The sequence below is a fragment of the Peromyscus californicus genome, unplaced genomic scaffold (genome assembly GCF_007827085.1).
Source record: "Peromyscus californicus insignis strain IS unplaced genomic scaffold, ASM782708v3 Scaffold_8__1_contigs__length_139910024, whole genome shotgun sequence".
Taxonomy (NCBI): domain Eukaryota; kingdom Metazoa; phylum Chordata; class Mammalia; order Rodentia; family Cricetidae; genus Peromyscus; species Peromyscus californicus.
In genome coordinates, this window is record NW_026294606.1 from 101,329,806 (window position 1) to 101,347,524 (window position 17,719).

The 17,719-nt window shown below is 40.8% G+C and overlaps 1 protein-coding gene and 1 long non-coding RNA gene across 3 annotated transcripts in view; both read right to left on the bottom strand.

Annotated features, from left to right (window-relative positions):
• The window catches only part of Ap1g1 (adaptor related protein complex 1 subunit gamma 1), a 96,733-nt gene that overhangs the window by 55,143 nt on the left and 23,871 nt on the right, over nucleotides 1-17,719 (bottom strand). For both annotated transcript variants that reach the window (XM_052728622.1, XM_052728621.1), the window contains exon 2: nucleotides 7,623-7,826. In XM_052728622.1, coding sequence (XP_052584582.1) covers nucleotides 7,623-7,823 — 201 coding nt within the window. In that variant the 5' untranslated portion in view covers nucleotides 7,824-7,826. The remainder of the gene's footprint in view (nucleotides 1-7,622; nucleotides 7,827-17,719) is intronic.
• On the bottom strand, nucleotides 5,192-7,615 carry LOC128103935 (uncharacterized). Its single transcript, XR_008215800.1, has 2 exons — nucleotides 7,055-7,615; nucleotides 5,192-6,423 (listed from the first exon to the last, which is right to left on the bottom strand). It is a non-coding gene; the product is annotated as an uncharacterized LOC128103935 (long non-coding RNA).

The window sequence follows — 17,719 nt, forward strand, 5'->3', positions numbered from 1 at the left end:
AACTGAGAAATGACTTTGAACTCTTCGATCCTGCCTCCACCTTCCAGGTGCTGGAATTACAGACTTGTGCCATTTGAACTCAGGGCCTGTGGCACGCTAGGCAAGCACTCTGCCAACTGAGCTACATCTGCAGCCATTTGTTTTTGACTGTACGCCAGCGTCTCTCCAAGTTGTCCAGGCTGGCTTTGTGCTTGCAATCCTGATTAAGTAGGTAGATTACAGGTCTGCACCACCAGACCTGGCTTACTTTAAATAGAGATAGATAGATAGATAGATAGATAGATAGATAGATAGATAGATAGATAGATAGATAGATAGATAGATAGATAGATGTTATATTATATTATATATCTATATATATTATATTTCATAACTTCAATTGAAGCCTCTGTATGTTAATAAGACTCAGAACCATTTGCTTCCTTTCCATTTCAGAAGTAATCAACCACCCAAAACTGCTGTCCCTACTACCTACACATGTAGAAAAGCTGTTTTGGGTGTTTAAACATTTAAACATTTAAAAATATATCATATCCCTGATCTTCTCACTCCCCATCAATACAAACTCTAATTCACATTTACTGTATCATTTGTTCTACTCCCCACCCCACATCCCTACTTGTGAATATAAACTTACCTACTGTTTTTGAGACCAAATAGGTTGTTTCCAATGTTTTACTAGGAAAAACAATGCTGGAATGAATACAATTACACTGTTTTTACATAATGGACAAGAACTGCTTCCCATTATATAAGTTAAATGGCTTGATCAGATGCAGGTTTTTCAGTGAGGTTTGTTTTGATTTGATCTTGCAAATATGTGCCACCCTCAGGTAGCAATGTTCACTTTCATCAGGGGGCACTCTATCATCTTTCTTCCTCAGACATCAGCAGTACTTCTGATCACCAGGTGTTGCAAGATGGTTAACAGTCTAATTCTCTTACACTCCCCTCTTTATCGGCTAAATAAAAATTCCAAGAAGCAACATCTCTATACAAATCATCAGATTACCATCAATTCTTCTGAAACATTGTAAAGAAAAGTAAAGATAAATGTTTCTTTCCTTCTATTGGCCAGTTTCAAAATGAGTTAATTCTGTGGTATCTTTTAAGGATGACCAATGAAGTTCATAAAATTCTGTTTAAGCCGGGCGGTGGTGGCGCACGCCTTTAATCCCAGCACTCGGGAGGCAGAGCCAGGGGGATCTCTGTGAGTTCGAGGTCAGTCTGGTCTACAGAGTGAGATCCAGGAAAGGCGCAAAGCTACACAGAGAAACCCTGTCTCGAAAAACCAAAAAAAAAAAAAAAATTCTGTTTAAATATTAGCTTGCCTTCATGGGTACTAACCTGCTTGATGCTGAAGATGGGCTTCTACGGTAGAGCACACACTTAGCAAGTTTAGGGCCTGGGTTCAATACCCGCGTTGCTAGATTGGGGGAGGGCTCGTCTTTTTTAATCAATTACACTATTAACCTCAATATTCAGTCACCAGAGTTGGGAGCATAACAGACTCTTCCAATGACTACTGAAACCTCTAGTAACAACCTCTGTAGCTAGTCTTTCTGGCTCCTGACATAGACTAATGGTTCTAACTTGTCTTATACATTTCTTAACCTGCATTTAGGATCTGTCATCATTCTAATGGGCTCAGACACTTTTAAAGTGAAATAGCATTTGGAGATCACAATCAGGGTCTGTTAATGGTGTGATCATTGTTTTTAGCATTTTTGTTTGTTTGTTTTTGGAGACAGGGTTTCTCAGTATAGTTTTTTTGTTTGTTTGTTTGTTTGTTTTTTGTGCCTTTCCTGGATCTAGCTCTGTATACCAGGCTGGCCTTGAACTCACAGACAATAGCTCTGCCTCCCAAGTGCTGGGATTAAAGGCGTGTGCCACCACTGCCCGGAGTTTTTAGGACTTTTATTTCTTTTTCTTCTTTGAGACAAGTTCCATATATCCCAGACTGGCCTCAAATTCCATATAGCCTAGCATGACTTTTAACTTCTGATCCTCCTGCCTCCACCTCCAGAGAGCTGGGATTACAGGTATACATCATAACCCAAGACTTTGTGTATCTAGGCAAATACCCTCCCCCACCTGAGCTACATGCCCAGCTCCTGTTTTTTAGGGCATGTTAAGGGACAAAACAAAATGAAGTAAGGTAATATATGTGTTTGAATACTGGTAAGGTCAATCTAGCAATGTAAAAGAAAATCTACAAAGAGACTATAGCAGCAGAGTAGCTATTAATAAAAATCACTAACAGTGATTAAAAGAGAAAACCATGACTATTTCAGCACACACTGAAAAGGCATTTCATGAAATTAAGTATCAAGAGTTTTCTTATGAAAAAGGATAACTACCTAAAGGCAATGACAGTCACCATATTTAGTCATAATATGTAGTTTAAGGTTTTTTAATAAGGATGCCTACTATCACTGTCTTTTTCTTTTCCTCCTCTTTTTTTTAATAGTGTCTTTCTATGTCGTCCTGGTGTCTGGGAGCTTGCTGGCCTCCAACTCACAGAGATCCTCCTGCCTCTGCCTCCCAAGTGCTGGAATTAAATACTGTCTCTTTTTAATACTGCAGTACCTATACAGTGTAGTAAGCAGATGAGAAACATGTTATAAAGGAAGGAAAAAGAATTGCCTTTGTTCTCAGGTAACAGTACTAACCACATAGAGAGCAACTCTGAGAACCAAGTTAATAATGTTGCTAGGCAAAGAAATATATAAAAACTGTATTTCTGGGGAGATGGAGAAATGGCTCAACAATTAAGAGCACTGAGTGCTCTTCCAGTGGGCCTGGGACCAACAAAGCGGTTAACAACCAGCTGTGACTCCAGTTCCAAGGCATCTGAAACCCTCTTCTGGCTTTGTTGGACAATGCATGCACACGGTACATAGGCATATAGACAGGCAAGACACCATACACATGAAACTAAATCTCAATTAAAAATTGAGTTTGTTGAGGCCGGGCAGTGGTGGCGCACGCCTTTAATCCCAGCACTCGGGAGGCAGAGCCAGGCGGATCTCTGTGAGTTCGAGGCCAGCCTGGGCTACCAAGTGAGTTCCAGGAAAGGCACAAAGCTACACAGAGAAACCCTGTCTCGAAAAACCAAAAAAAAAAAAAAAAAATTGAGTTTGTTGCCGGGCGGTGGTGGCGCACGCCTTTAATCCCAGCACTCGGGAGGCAGAGCCAGGCGGATCTCTGTGAGTTCGAGGCCAGCCTGGACTACCAAGTGAGTTCCAGGAAAGGCGCAAAGCTACACAGAGAAACCCTTTCTCGAAAAACCAAAAAAAAAAAAAAAATTGAGTTTTTTTTTTAAAAAAACTATATTTATGACACAATTGTTTAAAAAAAATTAAAGAACAAAGCATGTGTATGCGTGCATGCACAGACAGACAGACAAATCTTTAAGGATACAGTTTGTAATTAGGGACAGAAGCTTTGGAGAAGCTGCAGAGAAATGTCTCTTAGAACGCATGAGACTTCATGGCAAGCACTGTGTTTCAGGGTTACCAAGTCGAGGACAGCTGGAGTACACTGACAGGAATGACACACACACAGGAAATGGGACAGAGCAGGCGGGCTGAAGCCAGGGAGAAACAGAACGCTGCCCAGCCCTCTGACTCCCACCTGGACATCGTGTTGCCAAAGCTTCTGATCTTTCTAACTATAGAAGAAGCCCATACTTCTATGTGAAGTTCCTTCATTTGCATAGATTGGCAGCAAATTCAAAATAATTTTCCAAAAGACAACTGTAGAAAATTTGGTCCTGGATCCCAATTTTCTACTCCTAAAATAAACTTTAGATACTCAACTTGTGATCAGCAAGATGGCTCGGAGGGTAGAGGCACTTTTGACTAGGTCTACAGACTTGAGTTCCCTCCCCAGATCCATACGGGCAGAGAGAGAGAGGCAATCCCTGCAAGTTGTCATCTTCCTGTCCCATGTGCACCATACATATACATAGATATGGAACAGGAAACTTCTGAGATGGTGTCTAAACCACACAAGTGAAAGGTTACACACCTTTGGGGACATGTTTTACTATTTCTGGTATAAAATGCCATGGGTACTGTTTCTGACATAAACCCTGATGATAAAGACGAATGGAAGACAATCTCTTAGAATTCAGTACTTCCATAAGCTGGGTTTGCTCTCCTCTAGGAAATGATAAAATAGGTAATGTTTTATGTACAAATCATAAATGTCTAACATTTATTAACTCAGTCTTCATAATAACCCTATGTAGAGGTTAGGATTGTCTCCATTTTACAGATGAGGACACTGACATACTGTCAAAGAGCTTAAAGAGAAGAAAAAAGGTGGGGGAGACAAGACAGGAGAAGGGGGAAGAGAAGAAGAAAGGGAAGGAAAGGGGAACAATCCAAACTCTTGTTCTCAATCACTCGACAGCAAAACAGGAAAGGTGGAGTTCACCCTGGGCAGTCTGGCCCCTGCAGGCTTGTTCTTGGATTCTGGCATTGGACCCGTGGAGCTAACTGCCCCTCTCCTACTCTGGCCGACTCAACAACAGCTACACGGCCTGTTTTGAGTTTCTCCTCCTAATTCTGACTTTGAACTATTTTATTCTTTTAAATTGATGCTGGAAGTTTTTGCTGTCTTGGTCACTTTGTTGTTTGGCAGGATTAAAATAAATAAACTTAATAGAAATAACTATTTATAGAATTTAACTAAGCACAAAAACTGAATACGTGTTATGTAAGGCTGAAATATAGTCTAGTATTTATTTACTAGCTGAATAAATTTAAATAAGTCACTTAAAACTCTGAATTTAATTGTTTTTTTCTGGCTCCCTCTCCATAGGATATCTTCGAGACAATTACCTACCTCCAGGTTTTACTGTAAAATTTAAATGAGATTTTTCTTTAAGTGGCTACTAAAAAATTTACATTTTTTATGTGTCTCATTAAAAAAATTTTTTCTTAGCATTAAAATTTTTTTTTTCTTGGCGTTTTTGAGACAGGGTTTTACTATGTAGCCCAGGCTTGCCTCAAATTTGCTATGTAGCCCAAGCTAGCCTCAAAAGTGTAGCAATCCTCCTGCCTTGGCCTCCCAAGTGCTGGGATTACAGGCATGCACCACCATGCCTGGCTCTTCACATTTTGTTTCTATTGACAGCATCATGCTAGACACTGCATTAAAAATTAAAAAGAAACAAGTAAAATTAGTTTTAATAATATATTTTATTTAACGAATTTATCTAAAGTATCATTTCAACATATCATAGAAAGTTTTCAATATTTTACACTTTTGTGTATGAGGCTTCTAAATACAGTATGTACTTTACACTTATAGCACATTTCAATTTGTATACATTTTCAGTAGAAATACTTTAACTATATTTCAATTTCATAAACTATACAATTGATAAACTCACGTATCCAAGTTGCTTAAAACACATCTAAAAGTTTTCCAATAACTGAATCAATACTCAAGAAAATTTTATTTTAATAGTCACCTTAGTTAAATTAGCTGTATTTCAAGAGCTCAATGACCAGCATATAGCTCCTGACTACCAAAATGAACAGCCCGTCTGACAAATAAAATGCAATTACAGGGCAGCTGTTATACACAATTAAACAAGAATGGCTGCTCCTCATACCTGGAAGTGACAGAATCAAGATATGAACCTTTTTTATGGGCATATTATAAAGGAAATTAAGACATGAATAAAGAAGGAACTTGTTTAAGTAAAAGAAACAGAGTAATGGACTTAAAATTATAATTCTTAGCCCCAAACAGAAATATCTTTATTTTTTAACCAAAATTTTATCATAGTTTTCTTGAATATTCACTCTTTTCAACTAAAACTTCAGTTTTATCAAATAATTAAGTTGCAAATATCCCCCAAAAAGTCACCTATACCTTGAAAGTTATTACTTTTAATATGGTACTATGGATCAAATGTAGGCCTTACATATACTAGGAAGGAATCCCACCACTAAACTACACCTCGGCCCATGTAATTTTATTTAATCATGTTATAGAAATGAACCTTAACTCTGTGTGTGTGTATACATGTGCATACAGGAGTATCTTTTTTCAAAACAAAATCTCCAAACATTAAATCTACTCTGACTTTAGATTCAAGAGTTTCCCCCTTAGAACTCTCTTGGGGATACATAAATGTGCTGTTCACAAGATGTTAACAGTGGGCATCTCCCAGTGGAAGGATTCTGAGTCTTTTCTCAACCAGGTTACCTTTTCTTTTTAAAGCTCAATTCTAATATCATACTTCTATAAATCTGACTTGATGTTTCAAACGAAAATCAACCAAGACTATATGGACACCCATGTTTTCTATCATGCCATGTAGTATACAGTAATCATTTGGATCAAATTTAAGTAGCCTATACCTTGAAATATTAGCATCTTTAGGCTCTGATTCCATTAATTCTGTAAGAATAAAATATAAAATTTGTATCAAAGGAGGCACCAGTTATATTTTTTAGAAAACTGTTAATGACAGGTGTGAATAACAACGCTAGTTAGGACTACTCTCATGGAAATCAAACAGTGAATGAACGCACCCACACGCACCCACAGGAGATCGCTGCTCTTTTTGCTGCTCCCTTTCTTCTAACCCAGTCTCCTTTCTTCTCACAGTAATACCCTAGTTCTCCTCGGAACTAATGCTCTTCCATGCCTAATTGTGTATCTCTAAAGAAGCTGACTCCACTTACAGCCCTCAACCTAAGAGAACACCAACTGAGAGCAGTCTGACAAAACTCCGTCTGAGGACTTTGTTTTAAGAGGCAGGAGCTAAACAGACAAGCCGCCTGCTGTCCCGACAGACGTGTCAAGTTATCTCTGAGAAGGCCGTGTGAGTACTTTTTCTTCCCTAGAGTTGCACTTTCTTTCAATTTTGCAGTCCATTCCCTTAAAAAGACTAGTTAGCATTGACTTATGTAGAATAGAATTTGAGACTAAAAATGTTCTTAAGAAATTTTTAAACAACTCATATTTCTTCTAAGACTAAATCCTAAGCCCCTTTTATCACAATAAAAGCATCAAAAGAAAAAAGCACCTGCAACTGAAACCATCATCCTCAGTGCACAGACTGGAGAAAGCAAAGAGCGGACATTTGTCAGGAAGAGAATCAGCAGGCAGACAGAGTTGAACAAGAGTGGCAGCAACTGAGACTTGAGGAAATCAGAACAAAATAAAATGCAAGTACCTGGCATCCACTTAATATCTTTAACTTAAAAGCATCTGTCAAGACATTTTCCCATATATCATGCACAAGGAGAGTAACTAAGAAAACGATTAGCAAACACTAATTAAATATTCATTATAGCCCAGGTCCTCTGGCAGAACAACTAGTCCTCTGGTTAGTCTGGGAAATATTTAAGCTAGGGGCCACCACTGACAAGGAAAAAAACCTCGGATCCACATAAAGAATTACAAGGGAGGACAAATGAGGGAATACCGTGCCTTTCCAGGTACACGACTGCTCTCCATCCTACCCTTGGTGCCACAATGATCAGACTGCAAACTACAGGCACCTCCCTGCCAGGAAAGGTTTGATTGGTTCCCTAAGTCACTGTCACCAAAAAAGAAGTGTCCTTGCTAGATGTGGTCTCCCCTCAGCCTACCTGTCCAAAGTGAGCAGGGTAGCCCAGCATGTGCATATATAGTAATTTTGCCACATTCCGACACCGGTATGTATTGTCTTCTTCTCTAAATGATGACCGGATTGCAGCACATTCTTTCTGGATCATTTCTCGTTCCTCAGCTTGGGTTCGGGCTGTCCGGATGGTCCGGATCAGCTCCCGCAATCTGATGGGGGCTGGCATCCTCTGGATATGGAAAAACATAAAATAGAAATGTTAATATTTTTTGCTTCCAAAACCATTCATACAACTTCCTATATAATATAATGGCTGGTTTTTAAGAATGCAAGTTAAATCCAGCTTAGATACAATAAAGTTTGATAATAAGCTTCAAAGACATTACATGCAAATCCCGCAACTTAGTAAATTTCTAGAAAGACTACAAAGGGCTAACAAAACAAGACACAGAAACATTAATGTCTGCCAGATATGATGGCTCCTTCCTGTAATCCCAGCATTAGAGAGGCAGAAGTAGGAAAATTACCATGAGTGCAAGGCTAGCCTGGGGTTCATAATGAGTTCCAAGCTAGCCTGAGATACAAAGCAAGACCCAATGTTGCAAAGAGGGAGGGGAGATAATATATCTACATATCTCACAAGAAAATTGAAATATTAACTAATCATTAAGGTAATTAGGAAAAACCTATACCTGACTTCAGGAAAGACAGGCATTTTCTGTTAACTAATCCTAAATTCAACACAGCTCAATAAAGTATTAAATGAGTGACAGCTCAACACTGCAAAGAATGAGAAATTAGAAGGAGGCAACTGTCAGGTTAAACAGCAATCATCTGTCCACCAAACAGCATTTTGGTACACTGGGTATATTGTGAAAATACACTTTTAGAGAAGTTAGAAAAGGAACTAGAGAGGCAGCTCAGCTGGTAGAGTACTTGCCTATCACTCATGGAGTCCTGAGTTTAAATCCCCAGCACCAATAATATCTGGTGGGGGAAGGGGGTGTGCTGTGTGTGTGTGTAGTGAAGGGGGTGGTCCTAATCCAACACATCAAGAGGCAGATGCAAAGATCAGAAATTTAGAATCATCAAGTTTGACATCAGCTTGGCTACATAAAACCTGGTTTCAAAAATAATTTTTTTTTAATCTTTAAAAAAATGAGATGAGCCAGGTGGTGGTGGCACATGCCTTTAATTCCAGCACTCAGGAGGCAGAGGCAGGCGGATCTCTGTGAGTGAGATCCAGAACAGACACCAAAATTACATAGAGAAACCCTGTCTTGAAAAAAAAACAAAAAAAAAAAAAGTGAGATGAAGACAAAAATAAGCTAACCTCCAAAAGTAGCTCTATCAAGTGTCAGAAAGAGTTTAAAAAAAATAAGTAATCTGTAACAGCGAAAACAAGCATAAGGGAAAATAAAATAATCAAGTTGGAAATTTTGTACTATTTAACTTTAAGGATTATTACAAAGTTATAACAAATAAGATACTGTAGAACTGAATTTAAGAAGAGACTTAGAGAATGGCAGAGCAAAATATAAAGTTCAAAATGCTCGACTAGTTTTCAGTAAAGTGGCAAAACCATTCAACAGGAGAAAGACTAGTTCTTTAGCAAAAAGTGCCAGTACAAGTGGATTTCTATCTGGGGGGAAATCAATGCTGGGCCAATAAGCTAGCTCAGTAGGCAAAGGCCTGAGAACCTGTGTTCAATCCCCATGTCCACAGATGGTAGAAAGAGCCAGCCAACTCCCACAAGTTGTTCTCTGACCTCCATTCAAGCACCATGCTCTAAGCCTACGTACACACACGCATACACATACACCCAGATAGAAATATAACAAAAATAAGGTACTTCATGGGCGGAGGGCAACACATTTCTAATAAGTGATGTCTATTCAGAATATATAAATTTTATAATTCAATAACAAGGCAAGTTTATCTTTTACTTATTTATTCATCCATCCGTCCGTACGTCCCTTTGTTTGTTTATTGGTTTTTTGAGACAGGGTTTCTCTGTGTAGTTTTGGTGCCTGCCCTGGATCTCGCTCTGTAGACCAGACCGGCCTGGAACTCAGAGATCCACCTGGCTCTGCCTTACGAGAGTGCTGGGACTAAAGACGTGTGCCACCACTGCCCGGCACAAGTTTATTTTTAAATGGGTAAAAGATTCCTAAGGACATTTCCCTAGAAAAAGACACACAGAGGCTAAAGACACAGCTCAGTTGATAAAGAGTGCTTACTCAATATACACAAAGCCCTAGCACCATGTAGGCATAATGGTGCATACCTATAATCCCAGCACTTGGGAAGTAAAAGCAGAAGAATCAGAAATTCAAGGTTATCATCAGCTACGTAACAAGTTCAAGGCTAGTTTGAGCTACATGAGACCCTGTCTCAAAATAAAATAATATACAAATGGCTGTAAGCATATCAAAAGATACTTAAAAGAAAATGCTATTTAAATCATAGTAAGACGGAATCAACTAACCTGGACCCATAGGGGCCCACAGAGACTGAACCAACAGTCAGGTAGCCTACATGGGTCTGACCTAGGCCCTCCACATATTTATTTTGGTTCTGTGGCTTGGTCTTCTTGTGGGATCCCTAACAGTGGGAGCAGGGGCTGTCTCTGACTCTTTTGCCTGCTTGTGGGACCCTTTTCCCCTCATTGGGTAGCTTCATCCAGCTTTTTTTTTTTTTTTTTTGGTTTTTTGAGACAGGGTTTCTCTGTGTAGCTTTGCGCCTTTTCCTGGATCTCGCTCTGTAGACCAGGCTGGCCTCGAACTCACAAAGATCCACCTGCCTCTGCCTCCCGAGTGCTGGGATTAAAGGCGTGCGCCACCACCGCCCGGCAATCCAGCTTTTTTTAATCTTTGATTTTTATGTGGAAGGGTGTTCTGCCTGCATGTGTGTCTGGGCACCACATTCACGTAGTGCTCTTGGAGGCCAGAAATGGCTGTCAGATCCCCTGTAACTATAGTTACAGATGGCTGTGAGCCAACAAACATATGGGTACTGGGAATTGATCTCAGATCCTCTGGATGAGCAGCCAGTGCTCTTAACCAGTGAGCCATCTCTCCAGCCCCTTCATCCGGCTTTAATATGAGGAGAGTTGCCATTGCAATTGATATGCCATGTTTGGTTGATATCCCTGGCAGGCCTGCCCTTTTCTGAAGGGAAATGTAGGAGAAGTGGATTGAGGGAAAGAAGAGGAAAGAGGGATAACTACAATCGGGATGTAATATATGAGAGAAAAAACACAGTGAGAAACTACAGACAATAGAATGGCTAAAATTAAAGATGCATATCAAACACCAAGGATTAAAGTTCCGAATAACTGAACTGGTAAAGACTGCTCACAGGAATAAAAGTGGTCCAACTACTTTGGAAAACAATTTGACAGTTTCATAAAAAGCTAACTATATCCAGCACATTCAGAAAATCTATCCAGCCTGAAGCAGTGGTTCACTCCTTTAATTCCAGCATTTGAGAAGTAGAGGCAAAATCAGCAGTTCAAGATCATCACTGGCTACACAATGAGTTTGTTGGGAGGGAGGGAGGGAATAAAAAAAAAAATCTATTCAGCCGGGCGGTGGTGGTGGTGGTGGTGGTGGTGGTGGTGGTGGTGGTGGTGGTGGTGGTGGTGCACGCCTTTAATCCCAGCACTCGGGAGGCAGAGGCAGGCAGATCTCTGTGAGTTCGAGGATAGCCTGGTCTACAGTGTCCAGGACAGGCTCCAAAGCTACACAGAGAAACCCTATCTTGAAAAAAAAAAAAAATTGAAGAAAAAAAAATTTTTTTGAACATTATCCAAGACAGGTATTTATTTACCCATAAGAAATGAAAAATCCAACTCCTCACTAAGACTTGTGCACAAATGATCATAAACACTTCATTTATAATTTAAAAAATTAGAAACAGCCCAAATGTCTATAAAAAGATGAATGTATAATGGCTTTGACATAACATGAAATATCTTTTTTTTTTAAAGGTTTATTATTTATACAGTGTTCTGCCTGCATGCCTGCTGGCCAGAAGAGGGCACCAGATCTCATTACAGATGGTTGTGAGCCACCATGTGGTTGCTGGGAATTGAACTCATGACGTCTGAAAGAACAGCCAGTGCTCTTAACCTCTGAGCCATCTCTCCAGCCCGAAATTTCTTAAACTAAACAGTTCTTTAAAAAACATTCTGCCAAGCAAAGTACAAGAGTACACACTCTCTTCCCTCATTCATAGGGCTCTACTGGAAAAATAGAACTAATCAAAAGTAATGATGGAGGAAGGAATGGTTGTCTTGAGGGTAGGGATGGAGACTGACTAGGTATAAGAAATGTGCGGTGATGGACATTCACAAGCTGAGTACACATACTTCTCAAAATTCACTGAACTTCACATTTAAATAGGTACTTAAAACCTCAAAAATGTTAAGAAAGTAAAAATTACAAAATTAGGGCTGGGCATGGTGCTCATGCCTCCAAAGGTAGAGGAGTTCTGTGAGTTCAAGGCCAGCCCAGCCTATACAGTGAGTTCCAGGTAACCAGCAGCTACGTAGCAGAACCTGGCAGGGAGGGGGTAAAAAAGTAAATGAAGATACTGCAATCTTTTTTGTGGGGGAGGGGGGTTGAGACAGTTTCTCTGTGTAGCTTTGCGCCTTTCCTAGAACTCTGTAGCCCAGGCTGGCCTCGAACTCACAGAGATCTGCCTGGCTCTGCCTCCCAGTGCTGGGATTAAAGGCGTGCGCCGCCGCCGCCGCCGCCGCCGCCGCCGCCGCCGCCGCCGCCGCCGCCGCCGCCGCCGCCACCACCACCACCACCACCACCACCACCACCACCACCGCCTGGCTTTACTGCAATCTTCAGATGAAGATATCCGTCTTCTTCAGTACACTATTACCAGCTGCTGAATTCTTCAATCAGTGATTTCAAGTGTTGTTCGAACCAAAACACCAGGTGGATAACCCGCTCTCATCAATTCCCTGTAGCATTCATCTTCAAGTTGGGGACAATCCACTGGAAATTTGGGGGAAAGCTATCTAGGCACTGTTATCCTCTTAGAAGAGGGGCCATATTGGCCCTCTGGAACCTGTGTAACTCAAGCTACATATATCTAGAGGTTCTTGTGCTCACAGAGAAGCACTAGGGGAACCAGGAATGTTAAAGACACGGGGCTGTCTCTTCAAAGGGAGAGATGTATAACCTGTTTTCTGCCCAGAAGGTTGGGAATGGATGTGGATAGCCTGGTGACCTCTGCCATTATCTGTAGGGCCAGGCCACACCTGGCTCCCCCAGACTCTTACGTTTATCTCAGACATTCTCCCTAGACCCTAGCTTATGCACTGTTTCTCAGTCAACAGAGCTCATCTTTATGGAAGAGGTCATATGTACTTTGAAAAGAGTTTCAATGTAATCATGTCTTAAGCTTTGTTGTACATGCAGATTGAGTTAATTATCACCAGGAAACTTTCTTCCAAAATTGTTCTGTGCTTATATAAGCTTAACTAAGCTGCCTGGTGTTGGACTACAGAAGTTTAAACCAACACTATCTACTGAGTAGTGTTGAATCAGATTTTCTTCTTGTCTCACTCAGATCGACACTTTGCTGGCCCTGGTGGTCCCAGAGAGCCCCCACACTGCCTGTGTATTACTGTTACATTTTATGAGAAAAGTCAGGGGTCTAGCATTTGAAGTTTACAAAAATATTTTTATATTCATTATCTCATTTGTCCTGTTCTTTCTTTGGTTTTGAAACAGAGTTTTGTATCATTCAGGTTGGCCTGAAATTGCTACTAAACCTCTGATATTCCTATTTCTGCCTCCCAAATGCTCAGATTAAAGGTATGTGCCACTATGCCTAGTCTATATGGTGCTGGGAAGAAAAGCCCAGAGGTCTGTGCATGCTAGGCAAGCCTTCTACTAAGTGAACTACATCCCCAGCCCTCCTTACAGCACTTTGTAAGTAAAGTAGAAATCATGCTCCCTGTTTTGCCCATGAAGAAACTTATTTTCAAACACTCTGCAATTTGCTTAAGATCACAAAGGTTAACAGGCGACAAAGGCAGGGCCTGAACCAGTCTTAGATCTCCAGTGTTTGAGCTCTCTCAGTACTTCAAAATGAACATTGCACTTACATAGGAAATGACACAACTACTAGGAACTGTTTTATTAAAGTACTCCAGAAAAAGAAACAACAACAAAGGCCAACCGACCAACCAAACAAACAAAAATAAATCTGGGAAAAAATTAAGAAGATGGGCAAAAGGTGATCATTGCTGAATAAATCAATGTTCAGTGTTCTGGTTTTGTGTACATGACATTTTCATAATCAAAAGCCCTTAGGAAATCACAATGCCTCTAGGTAAAGATATAGTGGAATTGGCAAGAGTGCTTGCCTGACATGCAGGAAGGCCTGGGTTCAATTTCCTGCACCGCATAATCATGCATGGTAGTACACACCTGTAATCTAAGCACTCAGGAGGTGAAGGAAGAAGAGTCAGAAGTTAAAAACCAGCCTAGGATACCTGAGACCATATCAAGGAAAGAAGAACAGAAGGAGGGTTGGAAGAAAGACTGAAAGGAAAGAAGAGGGAAAAGAGGAAACAAAGTAGGGAAGGACAAGGGAGAAAGGGAAGAAAAGGAAAGAAATTGTGAAATTTCAATAAACAAGGCATTTAAACACTTAAATGTCTCATTGATAAGATGCTTAACAGTTAAGGATCTACTTAAAGGCCGTTTCTTTATTGTAAACTATAAATGCCACAGACTTTAGAATAAAACATTTGTAAGCAAATTGGTATGCTGCATATGTAATATATAACAGGATATATACTAAAAAGCATCAAGAGAGCACAGCTGCTAATGACCAAGAGCTGTAACTTCCCAAAGCCCAGTCTACTTTCAAAAGTAGACTTGACTTAACTCCTTCATGGAGAAGAGAAATATTATCTGACAAAGCATGGTGGCTCAGTCTGTAATCCCATCACTCAGGAGGCTACAGTGGGAGGAGCATTACAGGTTCAAAGCTGAACAGTCTCAAAGATCAAGAACCAATACTACTGGAAGGAACAGGGGTACAGCTGAGGGGTAGATAGCTTGCCTGGTATGCATAATGCCCTGGTTCACACCAGCACCACCAAAAGTAGCTGGGAAGGTCTCCTAGAAAACAATGCTAGAAAAATACCCCAATGATTCTACAAAGAAAAAAAAGACTGTTAGAAAAGGCTTAAATCTAGCCCCAGAACATTTACTTACTCTAACTCGGGGGAGGGGGAGGAACCAAAAATTTAAGCTACGTAATACAAAAACAGGTTATCTGGCATAAAGCCTAAGCAACCAGTCACAAACTCACAGAAATAAAGTCCACGCCACCAGTGTGATTTTTTTTTTAAAGCTCCAAGACAATTTATTATTAGAGTTTAAAAGAAAAAAACCCCAAGGGGGCAAACTGTAGACAGCAGCCTGGAGGAGAGAGGAAGGGGGAGGCAGGGAGGGAAAGAAGAGAGGGAGGGAGGAGTGAGAAAATCATTCTGTTTGAGTTAGGCCAGCATGGAGATCAACCACATGGCAGACCAACAGTCACATAACCAGGAAGGAAGCGTTAGCGAAAGAATAAAAAGGCCTCAAGTACCAGAGAAGCACACTTAGGCTGAGGCTAACATCAAAAAGAGACGGGGGCAAAACCAACAGAACTTTATGGTGGCTCTGGTGTGATTGCAAGAGGGCAAGAATTCTGGGGAGGAAACATATTTTATATCATTGTGAGAATACTTATTTCTCCTACTACTTCTTAAGCATAGCTTAAGGTAGATCCTCAGCCAAACCGACCAAGAGCTTTTTAACTGACCTGCCCAGTATGTTAACTGTTAAGGGACAAAACAATGGCATGTCTTCACCTAGAGGCAATCCATTCTTGACTGTAACATTGCCTCCTCTAAAGAAGTAACCCTAAAAACATTTAGGAGATGGGCTAAAATTGAGGGCTATAACTCATTTCTACCATGAAAATCTAGGGCTCTGATTCCAGCACTTTTCACCAGAAGGGATTACTATCTGAACTAAAGTTAGTCCTTACCCTCCCAGATAGCATCCAGGCAGGATTTAAGAGGATTCTCTATGTCCTGTTACCATCATTGGCTCCTCTGAAGAGGTATCCCTAACTGCCATTTAGAGAACTGTGGTGATGACTGAACCTGGCTTCTTCCTGGGGTAGGTCTGAGACAACAGTTGTGGTACCCCTCCAGGGGACCCCATCTAGGAGACTGCAAATACAAGTCAGTGAAGAAAGAAGTCCTCGGCTGGTGCACGGAAAGAAAAATGTGGGAGAAGTAGGAAAGAGTTACTAGCATTACAAGACCTAGACAGAGAGCTAGAAGAAGCCAGAACAAAATATAATTTTAAATGCCAATAGGTTTTTATGGAGCAAATTTAGGGTCCTAGCAGATATATATACCATGTACAAGAACATCGAATTAGTTACCTGTTTGACTCACCTGTGATTCTGCAGTTTGCCCAATACTAAGCTGTCTACAGTTTACCAAAAAAAAAAAAAAGCATTTTTTCCCTGAGTTGTTACAACTCACTACATTAACTGCTATCTTTATATATCATAATATCTTAACAGGAACAGATTGAAAGCAAAACTTAACTCAGATGGCAAACAACTGGGCCCAAGGCCAGTGAGGTGGGTCACCTGGCAAAAGCACTTGCTTGCCCCACACCTGCTAACCTAAATTCAACCACTAGGACCCATATGGTAGAAGAGAATTGTAGCAGGAATCTTAAATGGTCTTATTAATTAAATCAAACCTGAAGCCAGTATTGGGGCGAATGCTGAAAGATCAGAGAAGCAGAACAAGCTACAGCCACCTCACTTGCCAATTCCTCAGCTGATCCTGTTTCCTCAGACTGGATGTCTCTCAGCTGAACTGTGCTGCTAAAAGCCTAAAAGCTTAACCAGCCAAAAGCTTCTAGTTTCTGGTCTTCACACCTTATATACCTTTCTGCTTTCTGCCATCACTCCCTGGGATTAAAGGCTCACTTTCTGGGATTAAAGGCGAGTCACCATGCTTGGCTGTATCCTTGAACACACAGAGATCCAGACTGATTTCTGCCTCTGGAATGCTAGGATTAAAGGTGTGTGCTGCCACTGCCTATCCTCTATGTTTAATATTGTGGCTGTTCCGTTCTCTGACCCCAGATAAGTTTATTAGCATGCACAATATTTCAGGGAACACAATACCACCACAGAGAATGGACTCTCAACTTCACTTGCATACCATGATACACCTGCCCCTGACTGCCCCCCCACACACACACACAGAGAGAATTGGTCAAAATTTTAAAAAACGAATTTTAAAATCAAAACTAAACATATTCTGGATACAGGGAAGATGAATAAGCACATGCTACTCTGTTCCTCTAAACCAGCAGCTCTCAACCTGTGGGTTGCAACCCACAGGGTCATCCAATGACCCTTTCACAGGGGTGGCATATCGGATATCCTGCATATCAGATATTTACATGATGATTCAAAACAGTAACAAAATTACAGTTATGGGGTAGCAACAAAATAACTTTATGGTCAAGGTTCACCACAGCATGAGGAACTGGATTAAAGGGTCCCAGCATTAGGAAGCTTGAGAACCACTGCTCTAAACACATCTACAGATACTAAACAAAAACCATCACACAGTGTCCTAAGGACTCTCGTATGTAGTGACAGCGAGCAGACTGAAGATGCATGACTTCAAGTTCCCAGGAACTTAATAGACAGGTTTTCACTTTCCCTCCAGCTCTGTCCAGTCTGGACTGACTGAAACAAAGCAGAAGTGCTCACTGGAGAGAGGAGAAGCTCTGTGAAAAGGGGAAATCCCTCTGGGCTTTCTGCTCTAGTCCCTTCCTCGTTCCTCCACCCCAGCTCCTATGCACGACCGCAGTACTGGTGGTAACTGGCATGATGCACAGCAGCCATAGGCAGATACAGGAACACTGCGGGAGAGGAAGGAATTTTTTTCCCTGACTAGTGGTCATGATACCAAGACTGTAGTCATTTTCTTCCCTTCTCTCTCTCCTCCAGTGGATGATAAAACAGTAAATTCATTTTTTTTTTAAAAAAGCGGAACAA